The following is a 20,352-nucleotide window of genomic DNA, read 5'->3' as shown; positions in this document are numbered from 1 at the left end:
CATCAATTCGCAACGTGTGAATGGACCCTAAAGGACAATGCGAGTTCAATTTTTCCTGTGATTGTCCATTTTTCCACTAAAACAATTGTCCTAATGGTCATTTATTTCCTGTTGCTTATATTTAGGCCAGATATTCGCTGCAGAGATTATTATCAGAGTGATGGTATAAAAACATGTAGTATTTTTTAATATTATAAATGCTTCTGCGCTCTATTTCTCCGGTTGAATAATCCCCGCTGTCTGTATATGACGTTTTCTTTCCACTCCGGAAATCACCGAACATTTTATTCCTGAGCGTCCTCTGTAATCCGACGTGCCCGACGTGACCCGATCATGGCGACTCCACACGCCGCATTGACTCACCGGCATGTCAGTCTCCGTTAGGCCGCCCCTGTAGCGGAGCTCAGTGGGCGTGTCTACTTTGACATCTGACAGCCATAACTTCCAATGGTAGAGCACTTGAGTCTGCCCGTCCTCCATTTAGGACCAATGAGGGATTTTTTGAGGCGGGGCTTCCACAGTGATAAGGTGACCTGCGCTGAGTTACCCTTGTTACCGTTTCCGAGCTGCCTGGACCTGCTGCAATCATGTCGCTCTCTACCAAGCTTACCCTGGATAAGGTGGATGTGAAAGGGAAGAGGGTGGTGATGAGGTGAGCTGCGGATTTGTACGGCTTTACTATAGCATGCGGCCAGCTCTGTTATTTGAAGGTGTCATGGACAATTCTTTCCCGTCGTGTGTGGGTGTGACTTGCGGCATCCCTGGGATATAGATAGCAGGAGTGCGTCCATACAAGGCCACCTGCAAGATTTATCAAAAGTAGTGCGAGGAAAAGGCCCAAAGCACCCTATCAGATCTCCGCTCTCGTTTTCCAAAGTGCTTTTGAGTAATCAGAGGTTGTTTCTGGTTGGTTGCAATGGTTTACTCCACTTTTCTTCTGCAATAATTTTCAGTAGTCCAACAGGAGAATTTTTTTTTTAAAATTCCCCCTAAGATGCGTGGGAGGGAAAGCAATAGCTTTTATCAGAGGTCAAATCTGTCCTAGTTTCCAATTCGTGATTGCTGTAAATTGTGGTGTTAGAATGAACAGATGTGTAAGGCTTTGTTCACATGCGCCAGAGCTTTCCGTCAGAACGGAGCCCTGATTGACACAAACTGAAACCAAAGGTTTCTGTTTCCATCACCATTGATGGTGGTGAATCCGGTGCTAATGGTTTCCGTTTGTCTCAGTTCTGCAAGGGTTTTGATGGAATCCATAGCGCAGTCGCCGGAACGGGGCTCTGGCGCAGATGTGAACGAGGCCTTAGCAAAACCTGGATGATCGTATTGCTGGTTTGGTACGTAAACCAATTTAACATTGTTACTTTCTGCTGCAGATGAGGAGATATGACTTTGGGTCCTCTGGATATGCCCCGGGTGTCCTCGTCATCCATTGCTGGTTACAACCAGTCGTGATTACTTTACATTTAGTGCATCAATTTCTATACTGCGGCTAAACTGTAGTGTTTAACCTTAACATCCATTCAGTTGAATTTCCTCGATCTGATTCAATGGGTTTTCCAGTTTCATTATTTTGCAGTTGTAAATGACATTGTTGTGCTCCTGGAGATGATGGGAGTCCCACGTTGTAAATAACCAGCACCCTTGGGAACTGTTTGTCATATTAGCCATTTGCTCAACTCAGACCGGCCAAATACTGAAACTTTTTATTGTAATGGCGCGGTCGATCCTTGATCTACATTCTGCCAGAAAAGAGGCGACTGCTGCTATTTTTACATTAATCTGCATTCGTATTTAGAAGCCAAAACCAAGAGTGGAATCTATAAAGTGTTTACTGTAGAGATATTCACCTCTTCTGTGTTTTGATTGCACTCCTGGCTTTTGGTTCTCAAACATCCTCATCATGAGGGACATGTTTTCAGATGATTTTACTCCAGGAAACAGAAGTCTGACTGTCGCTGCCTGGTCGGCCTGGTTGTACTCTGCAATACATTTTCATGACTGGGCAGCCATATGTTTATTTTCTATTCCTGCATCAAGGAGTTTTGTGCTTCTGCTGAAAACCTGAAGATGATCATACAAAGTGATTGCATAAAATGTGCCCCATCAAACATGGAGGAAGGCTGAATCCTCCTCATGCTGCTGCGGTCTTCCTGTTGCTGTGAAGCGTCATGTAAGGGTATGTTCACACGGCCAAATTTCAGACGTATACGAGGCGTATAATGCCTCGTTTTACGTCTGAAAATAGGGCTGCAATACGTCGGCAAACATCTGCCCATTCATTTGAATGGGTTTGCCGACGTACTGTGCAGACGACCTGTTATTTACGAGTCGTCGTTTGACAGCTGTCAAACGACGACTCGTAAATTTACTGCCTCGGCAAAGAAGTGCAGGGCACTTCTTTGCCACGTAATTTGAGCCGTTCTTCATTGAAATCAATGAAGCATGGCTCAAGGTTTACGAGCGTCTCAGACGGCTCGCAAATTACGAGGAGGAGCATTTACGTGTGAAACGAGGCAGCTGTTAACAGTCTGTCTTTTCACACGTAACTGCCTCTCAGCGTGTGAACATACCCTCAAGGGCATACTGAAGGTCGATGGAGATGTTAAACCATCTCATGGAGAAATACTGTTCTAGGCATTCATCAATGTAGCAAAGGCCTCATGAGAAAATGAATCACCCCCCAACAAGGCCATAAATAATTCTACCATCCACCTGCTTCATAAGTTGTCTTTGGAGCTGTTAAATGTTTTATATTTGTCTGTTACGTTTCATTGTATCAGTGGGATTTTAGATGCTTCACAATATCTGATGGCCTTCCAGTTGCTGCACCCCTGTAATTGACATATGTCGGTTTTATAAAGGGTCAATTGATGGTTTATATTGGATATAGGGTTACAATACCAGAATTTAGATTTCGATACCGATACTTAGTGGTATTGCGATACTCGATACCAAAACGATACTTTGCCACCAATAAGAAAAATTTAAAAATCTAAAGTGTGTCCGTTCTCTGATGTGAGGAACGTGGTGTTATCAACTTTGAACCTCCAGGTGCCTCACGTTAAAAATTAACCCCATGTTGCCCATTACAACTGTGAGCGAGGTACTTGACGGGATCACTTACTATGATTATAATCGGCACCATTGGCTTAATGTGTGAACGAGAAGATGTGGTTAATTCACATGGCTGTTCAGTGCGTGAGACCGTATGTCGACCGCTTTTCCTGGATCCAATGTAGTTCAGAAAGCCCGGCTTCTAGCATCAGTCAGCCATGCTGCTGTGTCACTGCCTCCCAGGGGGACTACTGTCCTGAAAACCCGATTACACTACGGGACAGTAGTCCTGCATGGTGGCAGTGACTCACATTAGCATGGGTTACTATGCTGGTCTGTCGCTGTACACTGCACCGCGAGCGACACATCAGGACCCCTGTTCCGCCCGCAACATTCCCCCTCCTCTCCCTTTCTCATGTTCTCAGCTCATTGGTGGCAGTAAAGAAAGGAGGAGCGTCCCTGCCTCCTACTGTGACACAGGCGCAACTCGAGGAAAAGAACATCGCGGGTGCTGTACAGAGCGCGCGCCATGTTCTCTTCATTTTATTTCAATACTAAGCTGTGCGGCCACACATCATTGAAATACATAAATTGACGGTGTTGAACAGTTTCAGGGTGCACGGTATCTAAATGGTATCGCATTTTCGATGCATCGTGCATCCCTAATTGGATATAGCTGTCCTGTAATTGTAAGTAGTAAAATCCTGCTTTTTTAAGTATCGGTGACCTTATAATTTTGCCAGCATAATTTGTTCTCCTAGTTACTGGGACCTGGTAGGACATGCACAGAGGACCCAGCAGATGTATATCCGTATCAAGAAGTACCAGATATTTGTCTGCCATTTTTCTGATGACTAAAATATCACGGAGGATGGCAGGAGAGGTGACTGAGGCCTAATTTAACCTATGCAGTGCGATGCGTGTATAGCACCTTGTGTCATAACCTACAGCAGGAAACGACTGTCGCAATAAACCACGACTAAAAGGGTTGTACAGGATTAGAAAAACATGACTGCTTTCTTCCAGAAATGGTGACACTTCTGTCCATGGGTTGTCTGATGTTGCAGCTCCGCTCTTTTGAGGTGAATGGGTGTGGAGTTGCAATACCAAACACAACCTGTGGTGGGGTGCTATTTTTAATGCTTATACATATAGCCTTATAGCATGTGTCTTAGGAGACCCACTTGTACTCACAGTGCTGGCATGTAACACGCTGCATTAACCTGTCCAGTTGGCATCTTTTCTCTAAACTTTTCAACCTAAAGTGCTGCAGTCCCATTGCTGAATGAGTCTGATGGGCTATGCCATCTTGTGAGAGGGAAATTCCCTAAATCGTTACAGATCGTTATTCTGCTTTTACATCAGCGTTTTTGGCACTTTAATGTATTGATGTATATCTGAATATCTAAGAAGTAGTAGTAGTTTGCTGAAAATCTTTATGTAAAGGTCTATTTGGGATATCTGTTCAAGCTCGTCTGCTGCATATGGCCAACTTCACTTTACAGTATTTATGATCTGTTTGCAGCAAGCCTGAAAGCAGCGGGAACCAGGTTCACAGAAGATGGTCAGGTTTGCTAGTATATTCATTATGTATAGGGGCCCATTCCGCTCACGTTTCCTGTAAACAAAATGCACAATAGAGTATTTGTTCCAGGGTAAGGCCTCATGCCCACTTCAGGTTTTTTTTTTTCCTTCAGGGTTCTATCTGTTTTTGTCACGGATAGCACCCTGAGCCCATTCATTTCAATAGGGCCATGCACACTTCCGTTCTAACGGAACCGTGCGGCCGTGCCGTCAAAAGTAGTGCAGGTCCTACTCCTGCCCGTTTTTGACGGAACGGTCTCGGCCTTCTCATTGAATTTGGTCTGTGAAACAACGGACTGCACGCGGAAGCCATCAGTGTGTGACGGGACCGTCAATAACAGCCTACGGAAGTGTGCATGAGGCCTAACCTAGTAAACCGTATTGTATGAAACCATGTATCTTTTTTGCTTGCTGCAATTTTGCTAAAAGATCCAACTTCCGTTTTGGAAGCTGAGTCACCACGCTGAAGTACTAGTCTGCATGTGAATAGGAATTAACTCTTCAATCTATCACCAGCATGGGAATTTTTACTACTAGGCCAGAATATTGCTTTCCAGTGAATTACATTTGTGTTAAATGTTGAGGCAGGCATGTCTGGGGTGAACCCTGGTCCATTACAGAACGGGATGCTTCGTGGTTATACTGGAGTGGAATGGTAATGAATCTGATTCAAGCGTACTGTAACAGTTACATATAATATGCATAAAAGTTGAGCAACTTTGCAAATGCATTGCATTTGTATCTTGTCTTGGTCCTGAGTTATAACTTGTATTACATATAATTCTTGTATACAGTGGCGTAAAAATTTCTTCAGGCCGCTGAGGTAAAACACACTTCTGGTTCTATTTTTACAGGGTAAACCTTGCTTTGGTGATATTCATTCTTAGGAGTAGGTTTTTATAACTGTACAGTGTTTAAGATGCAAGCAGTACAGCAGAAAAGTGTCATTACGTTCTCTTATCACTTGTTAGGGGGCGTGTCTGTCAACAAGCATGTTGACCGATTCCAATGGCAACCAGCAGAATTGGGAATGCAACTCTTGAATATAAAAGGGCTGTGTCTCCGGACCAGTGCAGCATGTATAGCTACCTCAACCACATGGTACTGTAGAGGCTCATGGTTTTAAAGTGTGTACATTCTCTGACCTATGTTTGATTTCACACTGTCTTTCTGATACTAAGGTGCCAACTCATTAGGCTTTTGTAACAGATGGTTATACAATGGGTCAAACTGAGAACTAGTGGTTGTATAGACTTCCATTTAACATGTTATGAAATCATTATATGCCTTGTGTGATAATTTGAATATCCGTTAGGCCTCGTGCACACTACCATAGCCATGTGCACGGCCGTGATTTTCAGCTCAGCCGGCCGCAGAGTCACCCGCGAGCTGCCCGCAAATCGTGGGCCATGCACATTGCCGTGCCCATTCTTTTCTGAGCCTGGACTGCGGAACATGTCCGTAATAAGACATGTCTGTTCTTTCTGCGGTCCAGGCTCCTGGGCCATGCACGGACCGTGGAAACCACAGTCGTGTGCATGGGTCCATAGAGATGAATGGGGCCGCAATTCTCCTGTGGATTTTCGGGGGAATTGCGGCTGTAAAAGCACGTTCATGTGCAAGTTGACAAACTTGTGGCATTCACATAGGTGTTTTTGGCAGCCAAATCTTTGCCTATGCCTTATTTTTCTAGATGGTGCTAAAATATATTTGTATGTTTTGCAGAGATCTACTTCTGAGCAATTCTTGGTCTGCAGCATGTTACTGTAATGTAAAACTTTCTGTAATTCTTCTTCTAGGGTTGACTTCAATGTTCCAATGAAAAATAACCAGATAACGAACAACCAAAGGTGAGAAGTGACTTCCTATGCTCTTGTCCGAACCTCCAAGGTGTGGCTTGTATAGTACGTGGGAAGATTATCTAGTGCAAGCCCATGTTTATGCATCTGTTCTGTCATTTTCTATAGGAGATAAAATTTGTCCCGTCCCCCCCCCACCACCAAATGCCCTGTATTACGGCTGTAAGCCGGGTATAACTCACTGATAGGTATAATATAGGCAAATTTCCAATGAACATCCCTTAAAGGGATCTTGATGCATTTTGTAATTTCTCTGTTCACTTGTGGCAGTGAAGTTTTTTGCAAAATATTGACCACCGGAACTGCAGCCATATTGGTTTTCACTTTTGACTTTGCATGTGACGGTAAGCTCTATTTTGTCCACATGTTCAAACAAAGTAATAATTTACTATCCGCTGCTACGGGAGTTTAAAACGTATACTCCTAAATGAAGTGTGAACAGAACCTTATACATAAAATAGGATAGAGGGAGGGGGTGGGGTAGTATGACATCCAGCTTGGCCTACATTCTGAGAAAGGTGCCTGGTTAGGCCCCATGCACTCGACCGTAAAAATTCTCCGTAATTGCGCACCGTAATACGGTCCGCAATTACAGACCCATTCAGTCCTATTGGGTTCCGACACCTTTCCGTATCTCTACGGATAGGTGTCCGTGCCATAGAAGTGTACCGCAAAAGATAGGACATGTCCTATCTTTTTTAGCTTTTTACGGGCTGTGCTTCCATACTTTGTATGGGAGCGCTGTTGGCGGTCAGCCGTGTCCGCAATCGTGGCCCGTGATTATGGGCATGGCCTTAAAGTTAACGTCCTACGAAGTAACCAATTACATTTCTAAAACACGAGTTCTGTGATGGGTATGACGGGCAAGCATTCCACCACCCAATTAATCGTTAGTGACTTGCTTGAAGCAAGCGTTCCTACCAACTCTGTACATTAAATGTTTCATAACTGACCGGCACAGGTGCTTGGCTGATCTGTTCTTGGACACAGGTGGCATTAGACACTTGTTGGGTTTTACATTTTCACTGTATATTTTGTTTGTTCTACCTAATTGAAAACCCGTCACTAGCCAAGATTGTAGTATCTGATTTTCCTGGTTTGCTAAACTGCTGCAGTGTTTTTTTGCTTTGTCTGATCACTGATCTCCAGGATTAAGGCTGCTGTCCCCAGTATTCAGCACTGCTTAGACCATGGCGCTAAATCTGTTGTTTTAATGAGCCACCTTGGCAGGCCTGATGGAGTCCCCATGCCTGATAAGTACTCTCTGGCACCAGTAGCTAAGGAACTGAAGTCTCTTATGAAAAGGTAATAGTTGTTTAATCTTTAAGAAAAAAATTATTATTTTCTGTCTTACAGTAATAAAAGCTAATTTTCTAATGCATGTATTGTGTGGGGGGTGGACTAAAACCAGCCTTTCATACACCAGTCTTGAAAGAAAGTTTGAGTAAGATTCAACACCTTTTTAAGAGGCGAATGTTGAAGTGTAGCATCTTTCAGTTGTCCATGTGCCGTCCGTTCCCCATAAAATAAGAAGCATACGCTCCTCGCTGCTCCTACTCCCCTCAGGGTCCGGCAGCATGCTACGCGAATCCTACAAGGTCCTAACACAGTAAAGTGCTGCGTCACATACAATGGCCTGGAGTCAGGACCCTGTATGAGCCGTGGCATGCAGAGAGGATAAGGTGAGAATTCATTATTTTTCTGTCCAATTTGGCAGAGGGTACAGGGCCTGACACCGCCACTTGCCTTGCTACACCCCACAAATCTACACTTGCCCATTTCTCAGAAATTGGCGTGGGTGGTTTAAAAATACCAAAAGTTGAGAATTGCAACTTGTGCCCTCTTGCAACTTTTCTATACAAGAAAACTGGCATAGTACGGTTGATCAATACCCCCTCCCCCAATTATTTCTTAATGTATCATCTCTTAGTGCCTGTTCAGACGTGGCAGGATTTTCATATTCGACAGTTTGTTCAGACATTGCGGATTTGCTGCAGATTTCAGCCTCTGCATTGCAAAGGCTGAAATCCATAGTGAAAATCCACTGCTTCTCCGCTGGCGGCCATTCATGCTGCGGATTGAAGATTCTACACCGTGGCCGGTTTTTTGCAAGGACTGCACTAAGTTACCTAAAAAGGTCATAGAAAGTAACGGGAAAAGTCTGGATTTCCACTTTGGATTGTCTGTGGCGGAATTCCACAGCAATTATTCATGTCTGAACGTGCCCTTATCGATGAGACTCACAGAACATCTTTATCTGCTATTTTGAAGCCTACAAGAGCGGTGTTTGACACTTTAACCCAATCCAACCAGATCTAAACACCTAGCAACAGGTTTTTTATTAGCAGCAGTCTGGGTTCACAAATCTTAAACCCGAGTACCCACTGAACCACCTCTTTGTTTGTGAAACTGGGGTATTATGGCCTCTGCCAATATAAACCCAAATTGTGGTTCTTGAGATGGTGTGCTTTATATGTATTGATTCTCTAGTGTTGAGCATCTGTTCCTTCATACATTCATTCTACAGAGATATAGTGTTCCTGAAGGACTGTGTGGGAGCAGAAGTTGAGGCTACATGTGCAGATCCAGCCCCCGGGACCATCCTTCTCCTGGAGAACTTGAGATTCCATGTGGAGGAAGAGGGAAAGGGCAAAGATGCTGCTGGGAACAAGGTGAGACTATGCAAGAAATGTGTAGGCTCCTTCCAACCAAGTTCCCCCCCCCCCCCCCCACCAATATTCTACTTTACTAAACAAGCTGAACTTTGAAAACCAGTTCTTATTCTCACTCTAGCTTTCTTCTCTGAATGTGGGGTCCAAGCTAGTACATATAATATTAAACCTGATCCCGTCTGAGATTACGACCTCTGACATTTCACTGAAGGTCAAGTAAAGAGTATCTTAGGCTCTTTCTATTTTTAGGATGACTGACCTGGTATAACACACTGTCCTTGAGTACTTCTCCTACTGTACAGCTGTGTGAATGCTGACCTATACTCCTGTGACCTTTACTGGCTGAAATAGGAGAACCAGTATGAACTTTTAGAGTTCACTTGTGCAGGATATGTAGGAACCCAGCAGTCTCCTTGTCAGTCAGCTAGTATGAGCTTTATTTTCTGATCAAAGCTTTAACCCCTTAATGAACAGGCACATTTTTCCTCTCCACCTTCTAAGAGCCATTATTTTTGTGGTTTTTTTTTTTTTTTTTTTTTTCAGCAGCCATGTGAGGGTTTTTTTTTTTGTGTGGGACGAGTTGTAGTTTAATGTACTGAAAACAATGTTTTTGTGCCGTAAAATGGAATGGGTGGTGGTTTGATTTTACAGCATTCAAAAATCTAAGGCTTAATAATGAAGTACAGAAGACAGACCTAGAGGCCTTCATTAGGCTTCTAAATGCCATGGCAACCAACTGGCACCCCATGATTTTGTCATTGGGGACAGTGCTCCTACCTCTGTCTAACCATCCAGATGGTGAGATTGCTAATTCTTTCTGTATTTGAGGGGGTTAATGTCGGGGATCAGTGTAATCTCCATTCCCAATCGTTGCAGGCAGGTGTCGGCTATATAAAACTGGTATCTGCCGTCTATGGTGCAGACTCTGCTCCGGAGCCTGCGCCATACTGTTGTGACGCACATCTACTGTAGACGCTGGATGGCGTTGAGAACTTGAAGGATATTTATTTGTAAAATGCATCATCTAAGTAGTATTGTTTCCTGACAAGTATGTGTAAGGTTAATTATGAAAAATGTCCCGTAAATTGTGATGTCAAAATAGTGCTTAATTCAGATATCCTAAGCATACTATTGTTACTTGATGCCATAAACTCACATAGCGGTCTATTGATTTGACCATATACAGACAATCCTTTTCCACCTCTTACTTTCAGACCAAGGCAGATCCTGCAAAAGTGGAAGCTTTTAGGGCATCTCTTTCTAAGCTTGGCGATGTCTACGTCAATGATGCTTTTGGGACTGCACACAGAGCTCACAGGTAAATGATTGCTGGTGTTGTAGTGTTGAGCTCCAGGAAAAAAAAGCTTTGTAAATTGGTTACTTCCCCTGGGTCTCCTGCCGTCTCATGAGTGCTGCACACAAGCTGGAGGCCAGTAGGGAATAGATAGTTGCAGCAAAACAACTAAATGCCAGATGTGTCTGAACTTCCTTTATCTCAGGGAATTTGAGGTCCATGATGTTCTTTTGTTTATGGCTTAATGTAAGACTCACTTGATATTCCTAACCTGGAGCTCACAGATCATATCGTGTAACCTCCCCAAAGGGAACCAAAGAACTGTGGACTCTTGTATTGTAGCAAAAGGTTTATTCATGTTTGTCTTAAAGAGGCTCTGTCACCACATTATAGTGCCCTATCTCCTACTTACAGCAGAGCAAGCGTAATCTCACTGTAACCTGTCATTTACAGCGTGATCTCGCGAGATTACGCTTGCTCTGCTGTAAGTCCCACACAAACGTTAGCAAAGTGTCGGTATTGTGAATAGACATCCTATCCTGGCTGGTAGGAATGTCTTATACGAACACATTAACATTACTGAAGTTTTTAGACAGTGAATAGACAGCACATAGTGATCTAGCAGAATCCCTATGCGCTGAGGAAATGAATGCAGAGAAGTGTATGACGCTGATTGGTCAGCGTCATACACTCCCCTGTACAACGCCCACTTGGTCTGAAGTAAAAACACACCCAGTTGGGCATTAAGAAAGTAATTAGCATGAAGCTAAAATCTCTAACGTGGTAAAAATAGTTTTTCTAAATAAAAAGCATTACTGCACCTACATTACAGCGCCCATCTCCTTATGTAGGAGGTAGGGTACTTATAATGTGGTGACAGAGTCTCTTTATTTTTATTTCCCTTCTAGGTTTTTTTTTTTTTTTTTTACATAATGGGGCAGATTTACTAATGCGGTCTAACTAGTTTTATGCGGGCTTTTTGTGCCAGGCATTTGGTGCACATCAGTGAATTTTAAACCATTCCCTCTTCAAAAGGACCACTAAGGGTTCAGGTTTTATATGCCACAAATCTTTATCACCTGTTCTCCAGATAAATGTTAGATTGGTGCATGTCCTGTAGATTGAATGGTGCAGCAGCGGGCATGCTCTGCTATAGTTGTTCATGGACGACTGCTGTGCTGGAGTCAGTACGATGCGTGGCCTCACTCCCTGGAGCAACCTGTGCTCCAAGATTTACCTATTAACATGGTGGTTCTTCTCTTCTAGCTCCATGGTAGGAGTTGATCTTCCCCAGAGAGCTGCTGGATTCTTAATGAAGAAAGAACTAGATTATTTTGCCAAGGCTTTGGAGAACCCAGAGAGACCATTCCTTGCCATTCTTGGAGGGTAAGTAACCAGCTAACAGATTAGTGTGCAGCATCTGCTCTTGACCACTTTCCTAGATCCTCTTCCTTCCTGGGAATGCCTAGAATTTTCTTCATTTCACTTTTCAGAAATGCTTGGCAGGTAAAATTTGATTAGTGACTCCATGTTGGGAGAAGTGGGGGTCCTGTGGCTCCTGTTGTGTCAAAAACAGCCTACGGTGGCAAGGAAGTTGGAGCATTGTACGTGCTCCCAACTGCCTGTTATGATTGATTGCACAAAGGACCCCTGTTCAGACAGGTAGGAAGCCCCAGAGATTGGACCCCCTACTTATCAAGCATTTGGTGTAACCTACAGATATGTTAGATCTCTATTAATGAGAAACACCTCTAAAGATTCTGAAATCGCAGCTTAAAATATACACAACTCCAAAATTTTACTACATTACTGTTCCAATTGATACAATAATTGAGGTCAACACTTAGGCTATGTTCACATGGAGTTTTTTGCAGGCAGAAAAATCTGCCTGAAAATCTGCTCTTGTTTTTTGCACCACAGGCGGTTTTTGCCGCATTTTTTAAAAATGTTTTTTTTTTATTTATTTTTTTACCTACTTCAATGGGCAAAGGGAAAAACCGCAAGCAGTTTATGCCATAAGACGCGTCATCTGTTTGCATCATCTCATTGATTTTACAATGGGGTTTTTGAGGCGGAAAACTCCTCCAGATAGGGCATGTCTCTTTTTCCCGCGAGTGTCTCTTCTGCTCACAGGAAACTGCTCCACCTCCCGTTGAAAACAATAGGAGGCAATTTCAGCCGTCTTTTACGGCTGTTTCCGCAGCAAAAAACATGTCACTCGTTGTGAACAGGGCCTTAGGCCTCATGCACACAAACGTATTTTTCCCTCCCGTAAATACGGGTCCTTGGTCACACGTATTCCACCCGTATTTACGGGCACGTTTTCGCTGCAAAATTGCACTGCACTAATTGGCAGCCCCTTCTCTCTATCAGTGCAGGATAAAGAGCAGGGGCAGCCCTTTCCGTAGTAAAAGAAATTCATACTTACCCGGCCGTTGTCTTGGTGACGCGTCCCTCTTTCAACATCCAGCCCGACCTCCCTGGATGACGCGGCAGTCCATGTAACCGCTGCAGCCAGTGATTGGCTTTTTTTTTTTTTTTTTTTACACGTTGATTTATATTGTGATCGGAATTCACAGTCCAGGGTCCTGAAAGTTACTGCCGATCGTTTAACTCTTTCAGCACCCTGGACAGTGACTATTTACAGACGTCGCCTAGCAACGCTCCCGTAGTTCTGGGTGTACACATGTAGTCACCCGTAATTACAGGAGCCCCATAGACTTCTATGGGCTGCCCGTGCCGTAATTACGGCCTGAAATAGGACATGTTCTATATTTTTCAACGGCACGGGCACCTTCCCGTAAGCATACGGGGAGGTACCCGTGGCCAATAGAAGTCTATGGGCCCGTTATTACGGACGTTTTTACGTTCGTGTGCATGGGGCCTCGGTATGTTCAGTTTTTTGCTGGCTGAAAAATCTGACACAAAATTCCTTCAGGAATTTTGAGGCAGATTTTGGCCTGGCTGCACTCCTTGCAGCATTTTCAGCCAGGGCTATTGAGCGCTGAGGGGAAAAAGCTGCAAAAAAACGCTTTCTCTGCTTCCCTTTGTCAATGGGGGGGAGGTCAGATGGAAACGCCTGAAAGAGCATGTCACATTTTTCCACTTGCAGGGGAAAAAAAAGTTTTGTGTTTTTTTTTTTTGGCACTGTTTCCACATCAAAACTGTGTGAACTAGGCCTTAATCTTATGTGCTGGGTTCACACGAGCGTGTGCATTTTGCGCACGCAAAAAACGCGACGTTTTGCCTGCGCAAGAGGCACTTGACCGCTCCGTGTGGCAGCATCATATGATGCGTGGCTGCGTGATTTTCGCGCAGCCGCCATTATGACACTCCATTTGGATGTTTGTTAACAGAAAAGCACGTGGTGCTTTTCTGTTTTCATTCATCCTTTTCACTGCTGTAGCGCGAATCACGCTATTCGCACGGAAGTGCTTACGTGTGATATGCGTGGTTTTCACGCACCCATTGACTTCACACTGAAAACATGATTACAGTACGGGACAGTTGTCCGGCAGCGAGGCAGGCACTCCTAGCGTCGTACATAACTATGATAGTAGCAGACAAAAAATGGCGACAGCACCCTGCGACACTAATGCCACCTAAACCACTAAATATAAATAAATATGCACTAAAGCTAAATCTACTTACAAATAGGGAGGTTCTTAGTGCACATTTTGATCAAAAAGTGTTAGCCCACCTGCCACGACAAGGCGACCTCTGTAAGGTGGGAACCTACGCTGCACATACACCCAGAACTGGGACTAAGCCTACATATATATATATATATATACCTGGGGATGGTAGGATCCAGCATTGAACTGATTAAAATCACCCAGGGCAGAATGGGAGGAGTGCAAGAACAACAAGTGGAGGCAGTCACTAACCCCACATATATGGATACCATCAACACAACAAAAATTTGAACAGCACATTCCAACTAAATGATACAAAATGTATGCAGGTGCAAGAACACCTGTGACTGCAGATATACAGCAGACAAAAAATGGCGACAGCACCCTGCGACACTAATGCCACCTAAACCACTAAATATAAATAAATATGCACTAAAGCTAAATCTACTTACAAATAGGGAGGTTCTTAGTGCACATTTTGATCAAAAAGTGTTAGCCCACCTGCCACGACAAGGCGACCTCTGTAAGGTGGGAACCTACGCTGCACATACACCCAGAACTGGGACTAAGCCTACATATATATATATACCTGGGGATGGTAGGATCTAGCATTGACTTCACACTGAAAACATGATTACAGTACGGGACAGTTGTCCGGCAGCGAGGCAGGCACTCCTAGCGTCGTACATAACTATGATAGTAGGGGCCCGGTACTTGCGGCCGAAATACGTCCGTCAATTACGGACGTAATGACCTCGTGTGAACATACCCTAATAATGAATACCCTATGCTAATATTTTATACTATAACAATGCAATTTCAAATTGTTAAGCTGGTATTTCACTCATGTCTGAATATATATATATATATATATATATATATATTTTCATGTTCATGGCTGACCACTAGAAGCCAAATATCCATGGACAGTCTTTCAATATATGCTGCATAGGTTTAAGGTGACTGGTTTGGGGGCTTACTGAATATTACATGGTGGTAGAATGCCAGTATTGAGTGTATTTTTGGTGGTTGTATAGTGGTATAGCCATAACCAGTTCAGCCATCCAGTGGTCAGATAGCAGTGCTACACAGAACTCCGCAGAGTATCCTCACACTGCAGACTATACAAGAGAACATAGTGCCGATCAGACGCAGGCAGAGTACATGACCAATAAAATGATCTGTCACCTCCCCTATTATGTCTGTTTTAGTAAATACATGTATTACCCATAAACTTTTTTGGGTGCATCTTCCCCTGTTCTGCTTGGAAATGTATGAATAACTTGACAACAGGGTGAAACCATTCTTCTTGAAAAAAGGGACACCCTCCTACTGACACAGAATAGAAATATCCAGTTGTAAATTTTAGGCCTGGGCTACACAAGATTTTTGTAGTACTGATTGTCAGCTACAGCTGCCACTCATTAAAAATCAACTGGTTTTAAACTCTAGTCTCCATGTTGGCCAGGCCTTCGTAAATCTCCAGGAGGAATAACAGAGGAAAGTCGCAACAGTTCTTATTAAAGATACTCCAGAATTGTTTTATGGGTAATACAAGGATTCCCTATAACAGATATGTCAAAAGAGGGGACAGCTTCTCCATAAATCCAGTGACTCACAGGTGACCTCTTCTCAAATTGTAGGCTCTCTTCTCAATCTGGACCTGACCACCATGACTACGTCTCCTTATGACTGCTGAGTTTGTGGTTGAGATGTCTATGGCTCATATCTTCTGCAACCATCACCGCCTCTGTAGCAACACAAATTCAACCCCTTACTCCCTTTATAAGTTATATAAAACAAATTTGTGCACCACACAGTGTAAACTTTTGTACCCCATACAGTAATAGTGCTCCTCCTGGTGTCCCTGTTCTCCTACACCGCAATAATGACTTTTTTGTTTTTGCCCCTCATAGTAATGTTCACCATTCTCCAACAATGTGTTTGTGCCCTCTAGACAGTAGTAAAGAAACTTCTTTCTGCCACAACTATAGTAATGCCCTTAAACTTTTTTTAAAATTATTTTGTACCCCAATTGTTAATCAGAAAACAATAAAACTAATACTACCCAACAGCTGATTCCACAACGAGACTAGCCGCTGAGATCGGTTTTGAAGTTATGCAGTGATGTTATCGCACCAGGATGCTGACATCCTCTGCATTGTCCTGTCTACTTGTAGGCCACAGGCCTAAAGTAGTCTATAGCCTACAATACACAGAATGGCAAAGCAGAGAGCATATAGCTTCCTGCTCTGCCACAGGTTTAAAACTGTATTTGTCCTGAGGCTGGGCAGATTACCAGTCCAGGCTTGGTGAATTCCAAGAACCAGGTACCTAATTACTGATGACACCTGACATGAGTCTTCCAGACGTCAGCGGATACGTATGGGGGGAAATATTATTCATTCTAATTGTTTCCTGGAATAGAAAATTTGAAAATGGCGTGAATTGTGGGTGGGGCCAGAAACTTTCAAATTATAGCGCAAATTTACTACAACTTGTTGCTACTGCAGATTTGACTTTCAGGCACACTTATGGCCAGAGATGCACCTCATTTATTAAGAGGGGTTCTTACTCCCGTGCCCTTTAGATTACAGCTGGCATCTGAAATGCCAGTCTTGGCAGAATTTAGGAACCATTTGGGGAATTTATTAAGTTTCTATCCATCCCAAATGGGTTTTTTTTTTATCCTCTGTTGGCAAAGATTAACACTTGGCACTAAAGTGGCTGCATTCACCTACACCTGAAGTGTTCACTTGAAGGTATAAGTAAATGCTCCCGTGATCATGAATAGCAGGTTATAATCTGATCTAAATCTGTTGGCTAAGGGAACTCCGGTTGGATAATCTTCATTGCACAGATCAGATTTAGGCCAGCAGGACTTGTACATATAAATCTCTAGGTGCATGACCGCTGCTTTATTTCTGAACAATATACAGAGTTCTTCTTCTTTCCTTTCTAGGGCCAAGGTCAAGGACAAGATTCAGCTCATCAATAACATGTTGGATAATGTGAATGAGATGATTATTGGTGGCGGGATGGCATTCACCTTCCTGAAAGTGTTAAACAACATGGAGGTAAATGACATGGGATGTAACCGGATGACTAGGGACTACTGTAGAGAAAAGGCAGCCCTAGTCAAACAAACAATTGTCAGACTACAGCTCCCATCATTTCTTGTGTATTTTACATGTTGGCCAAGGAAAGCGGTTTGAGCAGACGCAGGTACAACAAGCCACAAAATCAGTCATTCAAGGCCATGCTGCAGCCCTGATCTTTGCTTTTTGGGCTCCTTTGAATATGACTTGGCCCCCTATAACTTTCTCTGCCAGCACATTTTTAACACTTTGGACTACGATAAAAAAAATAAATCATGTTTGTTTATAATTAAGGTTATATTTGCTCCCTACCCATGTTTTTTGAAAGACACCTGGCGGGTTACAATTTTTGCTTAAAAGCAAATGGCTTAGTAAAAATGATTGCATATTCATGTTTGTGGCGAAGTCTGACCCAAGCAGGACATAAGTTTAGTGTTTGCAGTGTTCATACTTGACACTTGTCTGTCTACATGCATATAGCTTCACATAATCGCCAGAACTGAATAGACCATACGTTTCCAATATTAGTGTCTGCAAATAGCCTGATCAGTAATGGAGTAATTAGATGTAACTGCCAAATTGCTCACCGCCCCCTCCCCAATGTGACGCTTGTAGCACACATTTTCTGATTGATACAGGGACTTGTGTAATCGGCCCCCTTGGGTCACTGGAAGTCTGTACAGTGGCAGAGATGACCCTAACAGGCTGAGCTTTCTTCCTGCTGTCACTTGCAGCTTCCCTCCTTTTACAGTGACTGTATAATTACTAACCTTGGCTAATGCACAACCCTCATTTGGTAGAGGTGGCATTTTATGTTTGGCTTCTGCATTTCTTATCTCATTTATGATAATGGACAAATTGAGCTTTTGATCCCACATCTATTTCTTTTTTTTTTTTTTTTTTTTAGATTGGCACATCGTTGTACGATGAAGAGGGTGCAAAGATTGTAAAGGATTTGATGGCTAAAGCGGAGAAGAATAGTGTAAGAATCACCCTACCTGTGGACTTCACCACTGCTGACAAGTTTGATGAGAATGCGACCACTGGGCAAGCTAGCGTCTCCACTGGAATCCCAGCAGGATGGATGGTGAGTGGTTGAGTTTGTGGGAAAGAATAAAACTGGCACAGAACATGTTTGAGACTACTTGTAAAAGCTGATTGACCCAATCTTTGTGTGGCCTTTTTCTGCCCCATAAACGCATCTCAAAATTTTGACGTTTTTCTAATTGCTAATCGTGGTTCAAAGATCATCTCATGCAAAGACTCCTCTTTGCAACACGAGATGCTAAAAAAATAAATAAAAAAAACTCCACCAAAAACCCAACACTTGTGTTTTTTTTTTTTTTTTTTTATCTACAGGGTCTTGACTGTGGGCCTGAAAGTATGAAGCTGTTTGTGGAAGCTGTGGGAAGAGCCAAGCAGATCGTATGGAATGGTCCAGTTGGTGTATTTGAGTGGGATAAGTTTGCTAAAGGAACTAAAGCCGTGATGGACAAAGTTGTGGAAGTCACAGGAAAGGGCTGCATAACAATCATTGGTGAGTTGTAAGGTAGTGTGCGCAAATTTTTATTTTGAAACTCCCATTAAAAACTTCCCAATGTGGTAATTAGGAGGTTTTTAGGGGTCCTGAGTAATTTTGTACACCCACGATTTGCAAAATAGCAGGTGACATGTTAGGTCCATTTCTTAGCTGTAGCTAGTGGGTGACTAACCAGTTCTCAAAGCTCATGGGGAAGTCTCTAGTATTGCTGGTACTTCAAAAGTAAAAACGCAGCCGACATATTATGGCAGTCATTAGAAAATGTACCTAAACACACTTTATAAAAAAAAAAAAAATAAAATATTTACAAAATTGCTGCGTACTCTGACTTAAAAATTCAGGGCTATGAATCAGCCCCAAACTGCCACGGCATGTTTGAAGTTTTTGTTGCAGTTTAAGGTGCCTTTGGGTACATGTATTAAGCGAGGTCAAGTGTGAAGGCCTAAATGTTGCAGCGCTTCAGTTTGTCGGTTTTATAATTTGCATGATTTTTAAGCTTCTGTTCATGTTTCTGCTCTGCCTACAGGTGGAGGTGACACCGCAACCTGTTGTGCAAAATGGGACACTGAAGACAAAGTCAGTCACGTGAGCACTGGCGGAGGTGCTAGCCTGGAGCTCCTTGAAGGTAATGGTATTATATGGGTCATCTCTATGTCCACCTCTGCCAGGCATATGGAGGTCATAAAGGGTAGTCCTTTCCCCCTCCAGCCTCTAAGAGCAGTTCTTGTCCTGGTAGACTTGCCAACCATGTAATACATGGCAGTCCAATTCATTAGAATAGGTGCCATGTAATACACTTTCTCTGCTTATAGGTAAATGTCTAACTGACTTATTTTTAATTGTAATTTTTTTTTACGGCTCCTCTTTACAGGTAAAGTCCTCCCTGGCGTGGCTTCTCTGAGTAATGTGTAACCGTACCGCATCATGGAATAAAGAACCAATCTTGGGCAAGAATGGTTGGGGTCATGTCCTGGGGAATGAAAACTGAAGCCGCAAGCACTCTACCTTGTAATCCGACAGATATCAAGCTAGTTACTTGACAACCTCGGTGCGTGGCATCGCCTGTCGGTAGTGAAAGGTTAACCCTGTTACCCCCATTCATTGCTTGTCTGGACAGAATGTTGCAGTGTGTACTAGGCTCCTTGTGTGGGGTATATCTTGCTCCTAGATGTATATGTTCCCCCTGTAGATGTCTGTTTGTGGGGTCCGTGCTATTCTTAAAACTTTAAATGTATTCACTGTTTACATGTCAAACAACATGGACTCCCCTGTACAATCTGCACAAAATAAAAACAAAGCCTCTAATTCTGGATATTTAGTTTTAATAGTACAATAGATGTTTGAATATCTGCTTTAGAATTTTAATACAAGGCAGTGGGATTGTAATCTCATAAAAAAAAAAAAAAAAATCCAGTGTACTGAGATTTTTAAGAAATATTCACTATCTACATAGCTGTCCAGCTACATAGTCTGTATTGCAGCCTGAACTCCAAGCTCCAGAACATCTTTACATGCTGCGCACTATTGCCGGTAGTAGCTGCAAGGGCCATGATGCGTCATCTGCATGATTTTTTTTAATGTGTCTTTGATTTGGCAGTAACAAGTGTGATAAT

At 43.0% G+C, this 20,352-nt stretch overlaps 1 protein-coding gene across 1 annotated transcript; it reads left to right on the top strand.

The window, feature by feature from the left end:
* The first annotated feature begins 503 nt into the window (after nucleotides 1-503).
* LOC142659573 (phosphoglycerate kinase 1) lies at nucleotides 504-20,044 on the top strand. The gene is made up of 11 exons (XM_075835840.1): nucleotides 504-652; nucleotides 6,441-6,491; nucleotides 7,650-7,805; nucleotides 9,028-9,172; nucleotides 10,387-10,490; nucleotides 11,733-11,852; nucleotides 17,064-17,178; nucleotides 18,107-18,286; nucleotides 18,559-18,736; nucleotides 19,266-19,364; nucleotides 19,611-20,044. Exons 1-11 carry the CDS (start codon nucleotides 588-590, stop codon nucleotides 19,649-19,651), a joined length of 1,254 nt encoding a protein of 417 aa, XP_075691955.1. The 5' UTR covers nucleotides 504-587; the 3' UTR covers nucleotides 19,652-20,044.
* Nucleotides 20,045-20,352: the final 308 nt, after the last annotated feature.

Source organism: Rhinoderma darwinii, chromosome 8 (genome assembly GCF_050947455.1).
Source record: "Rhinoderma darwinii isolate aRhiDar2 chromosome 8, aRhiDar2.hap1, whole genome shotgun sequence".
NCBI classification, from domain to species: Eukaryota; Metazoa; Chordata; class Amphibia; order Anura; family Rhinodermatidae; genus Rhinoderma; species Rhinoderma darwinii.
Note: the sequence above shows the minus strand (reverse complement) of the source record. Positions and strands in the feature narration are given on the sequence as shown.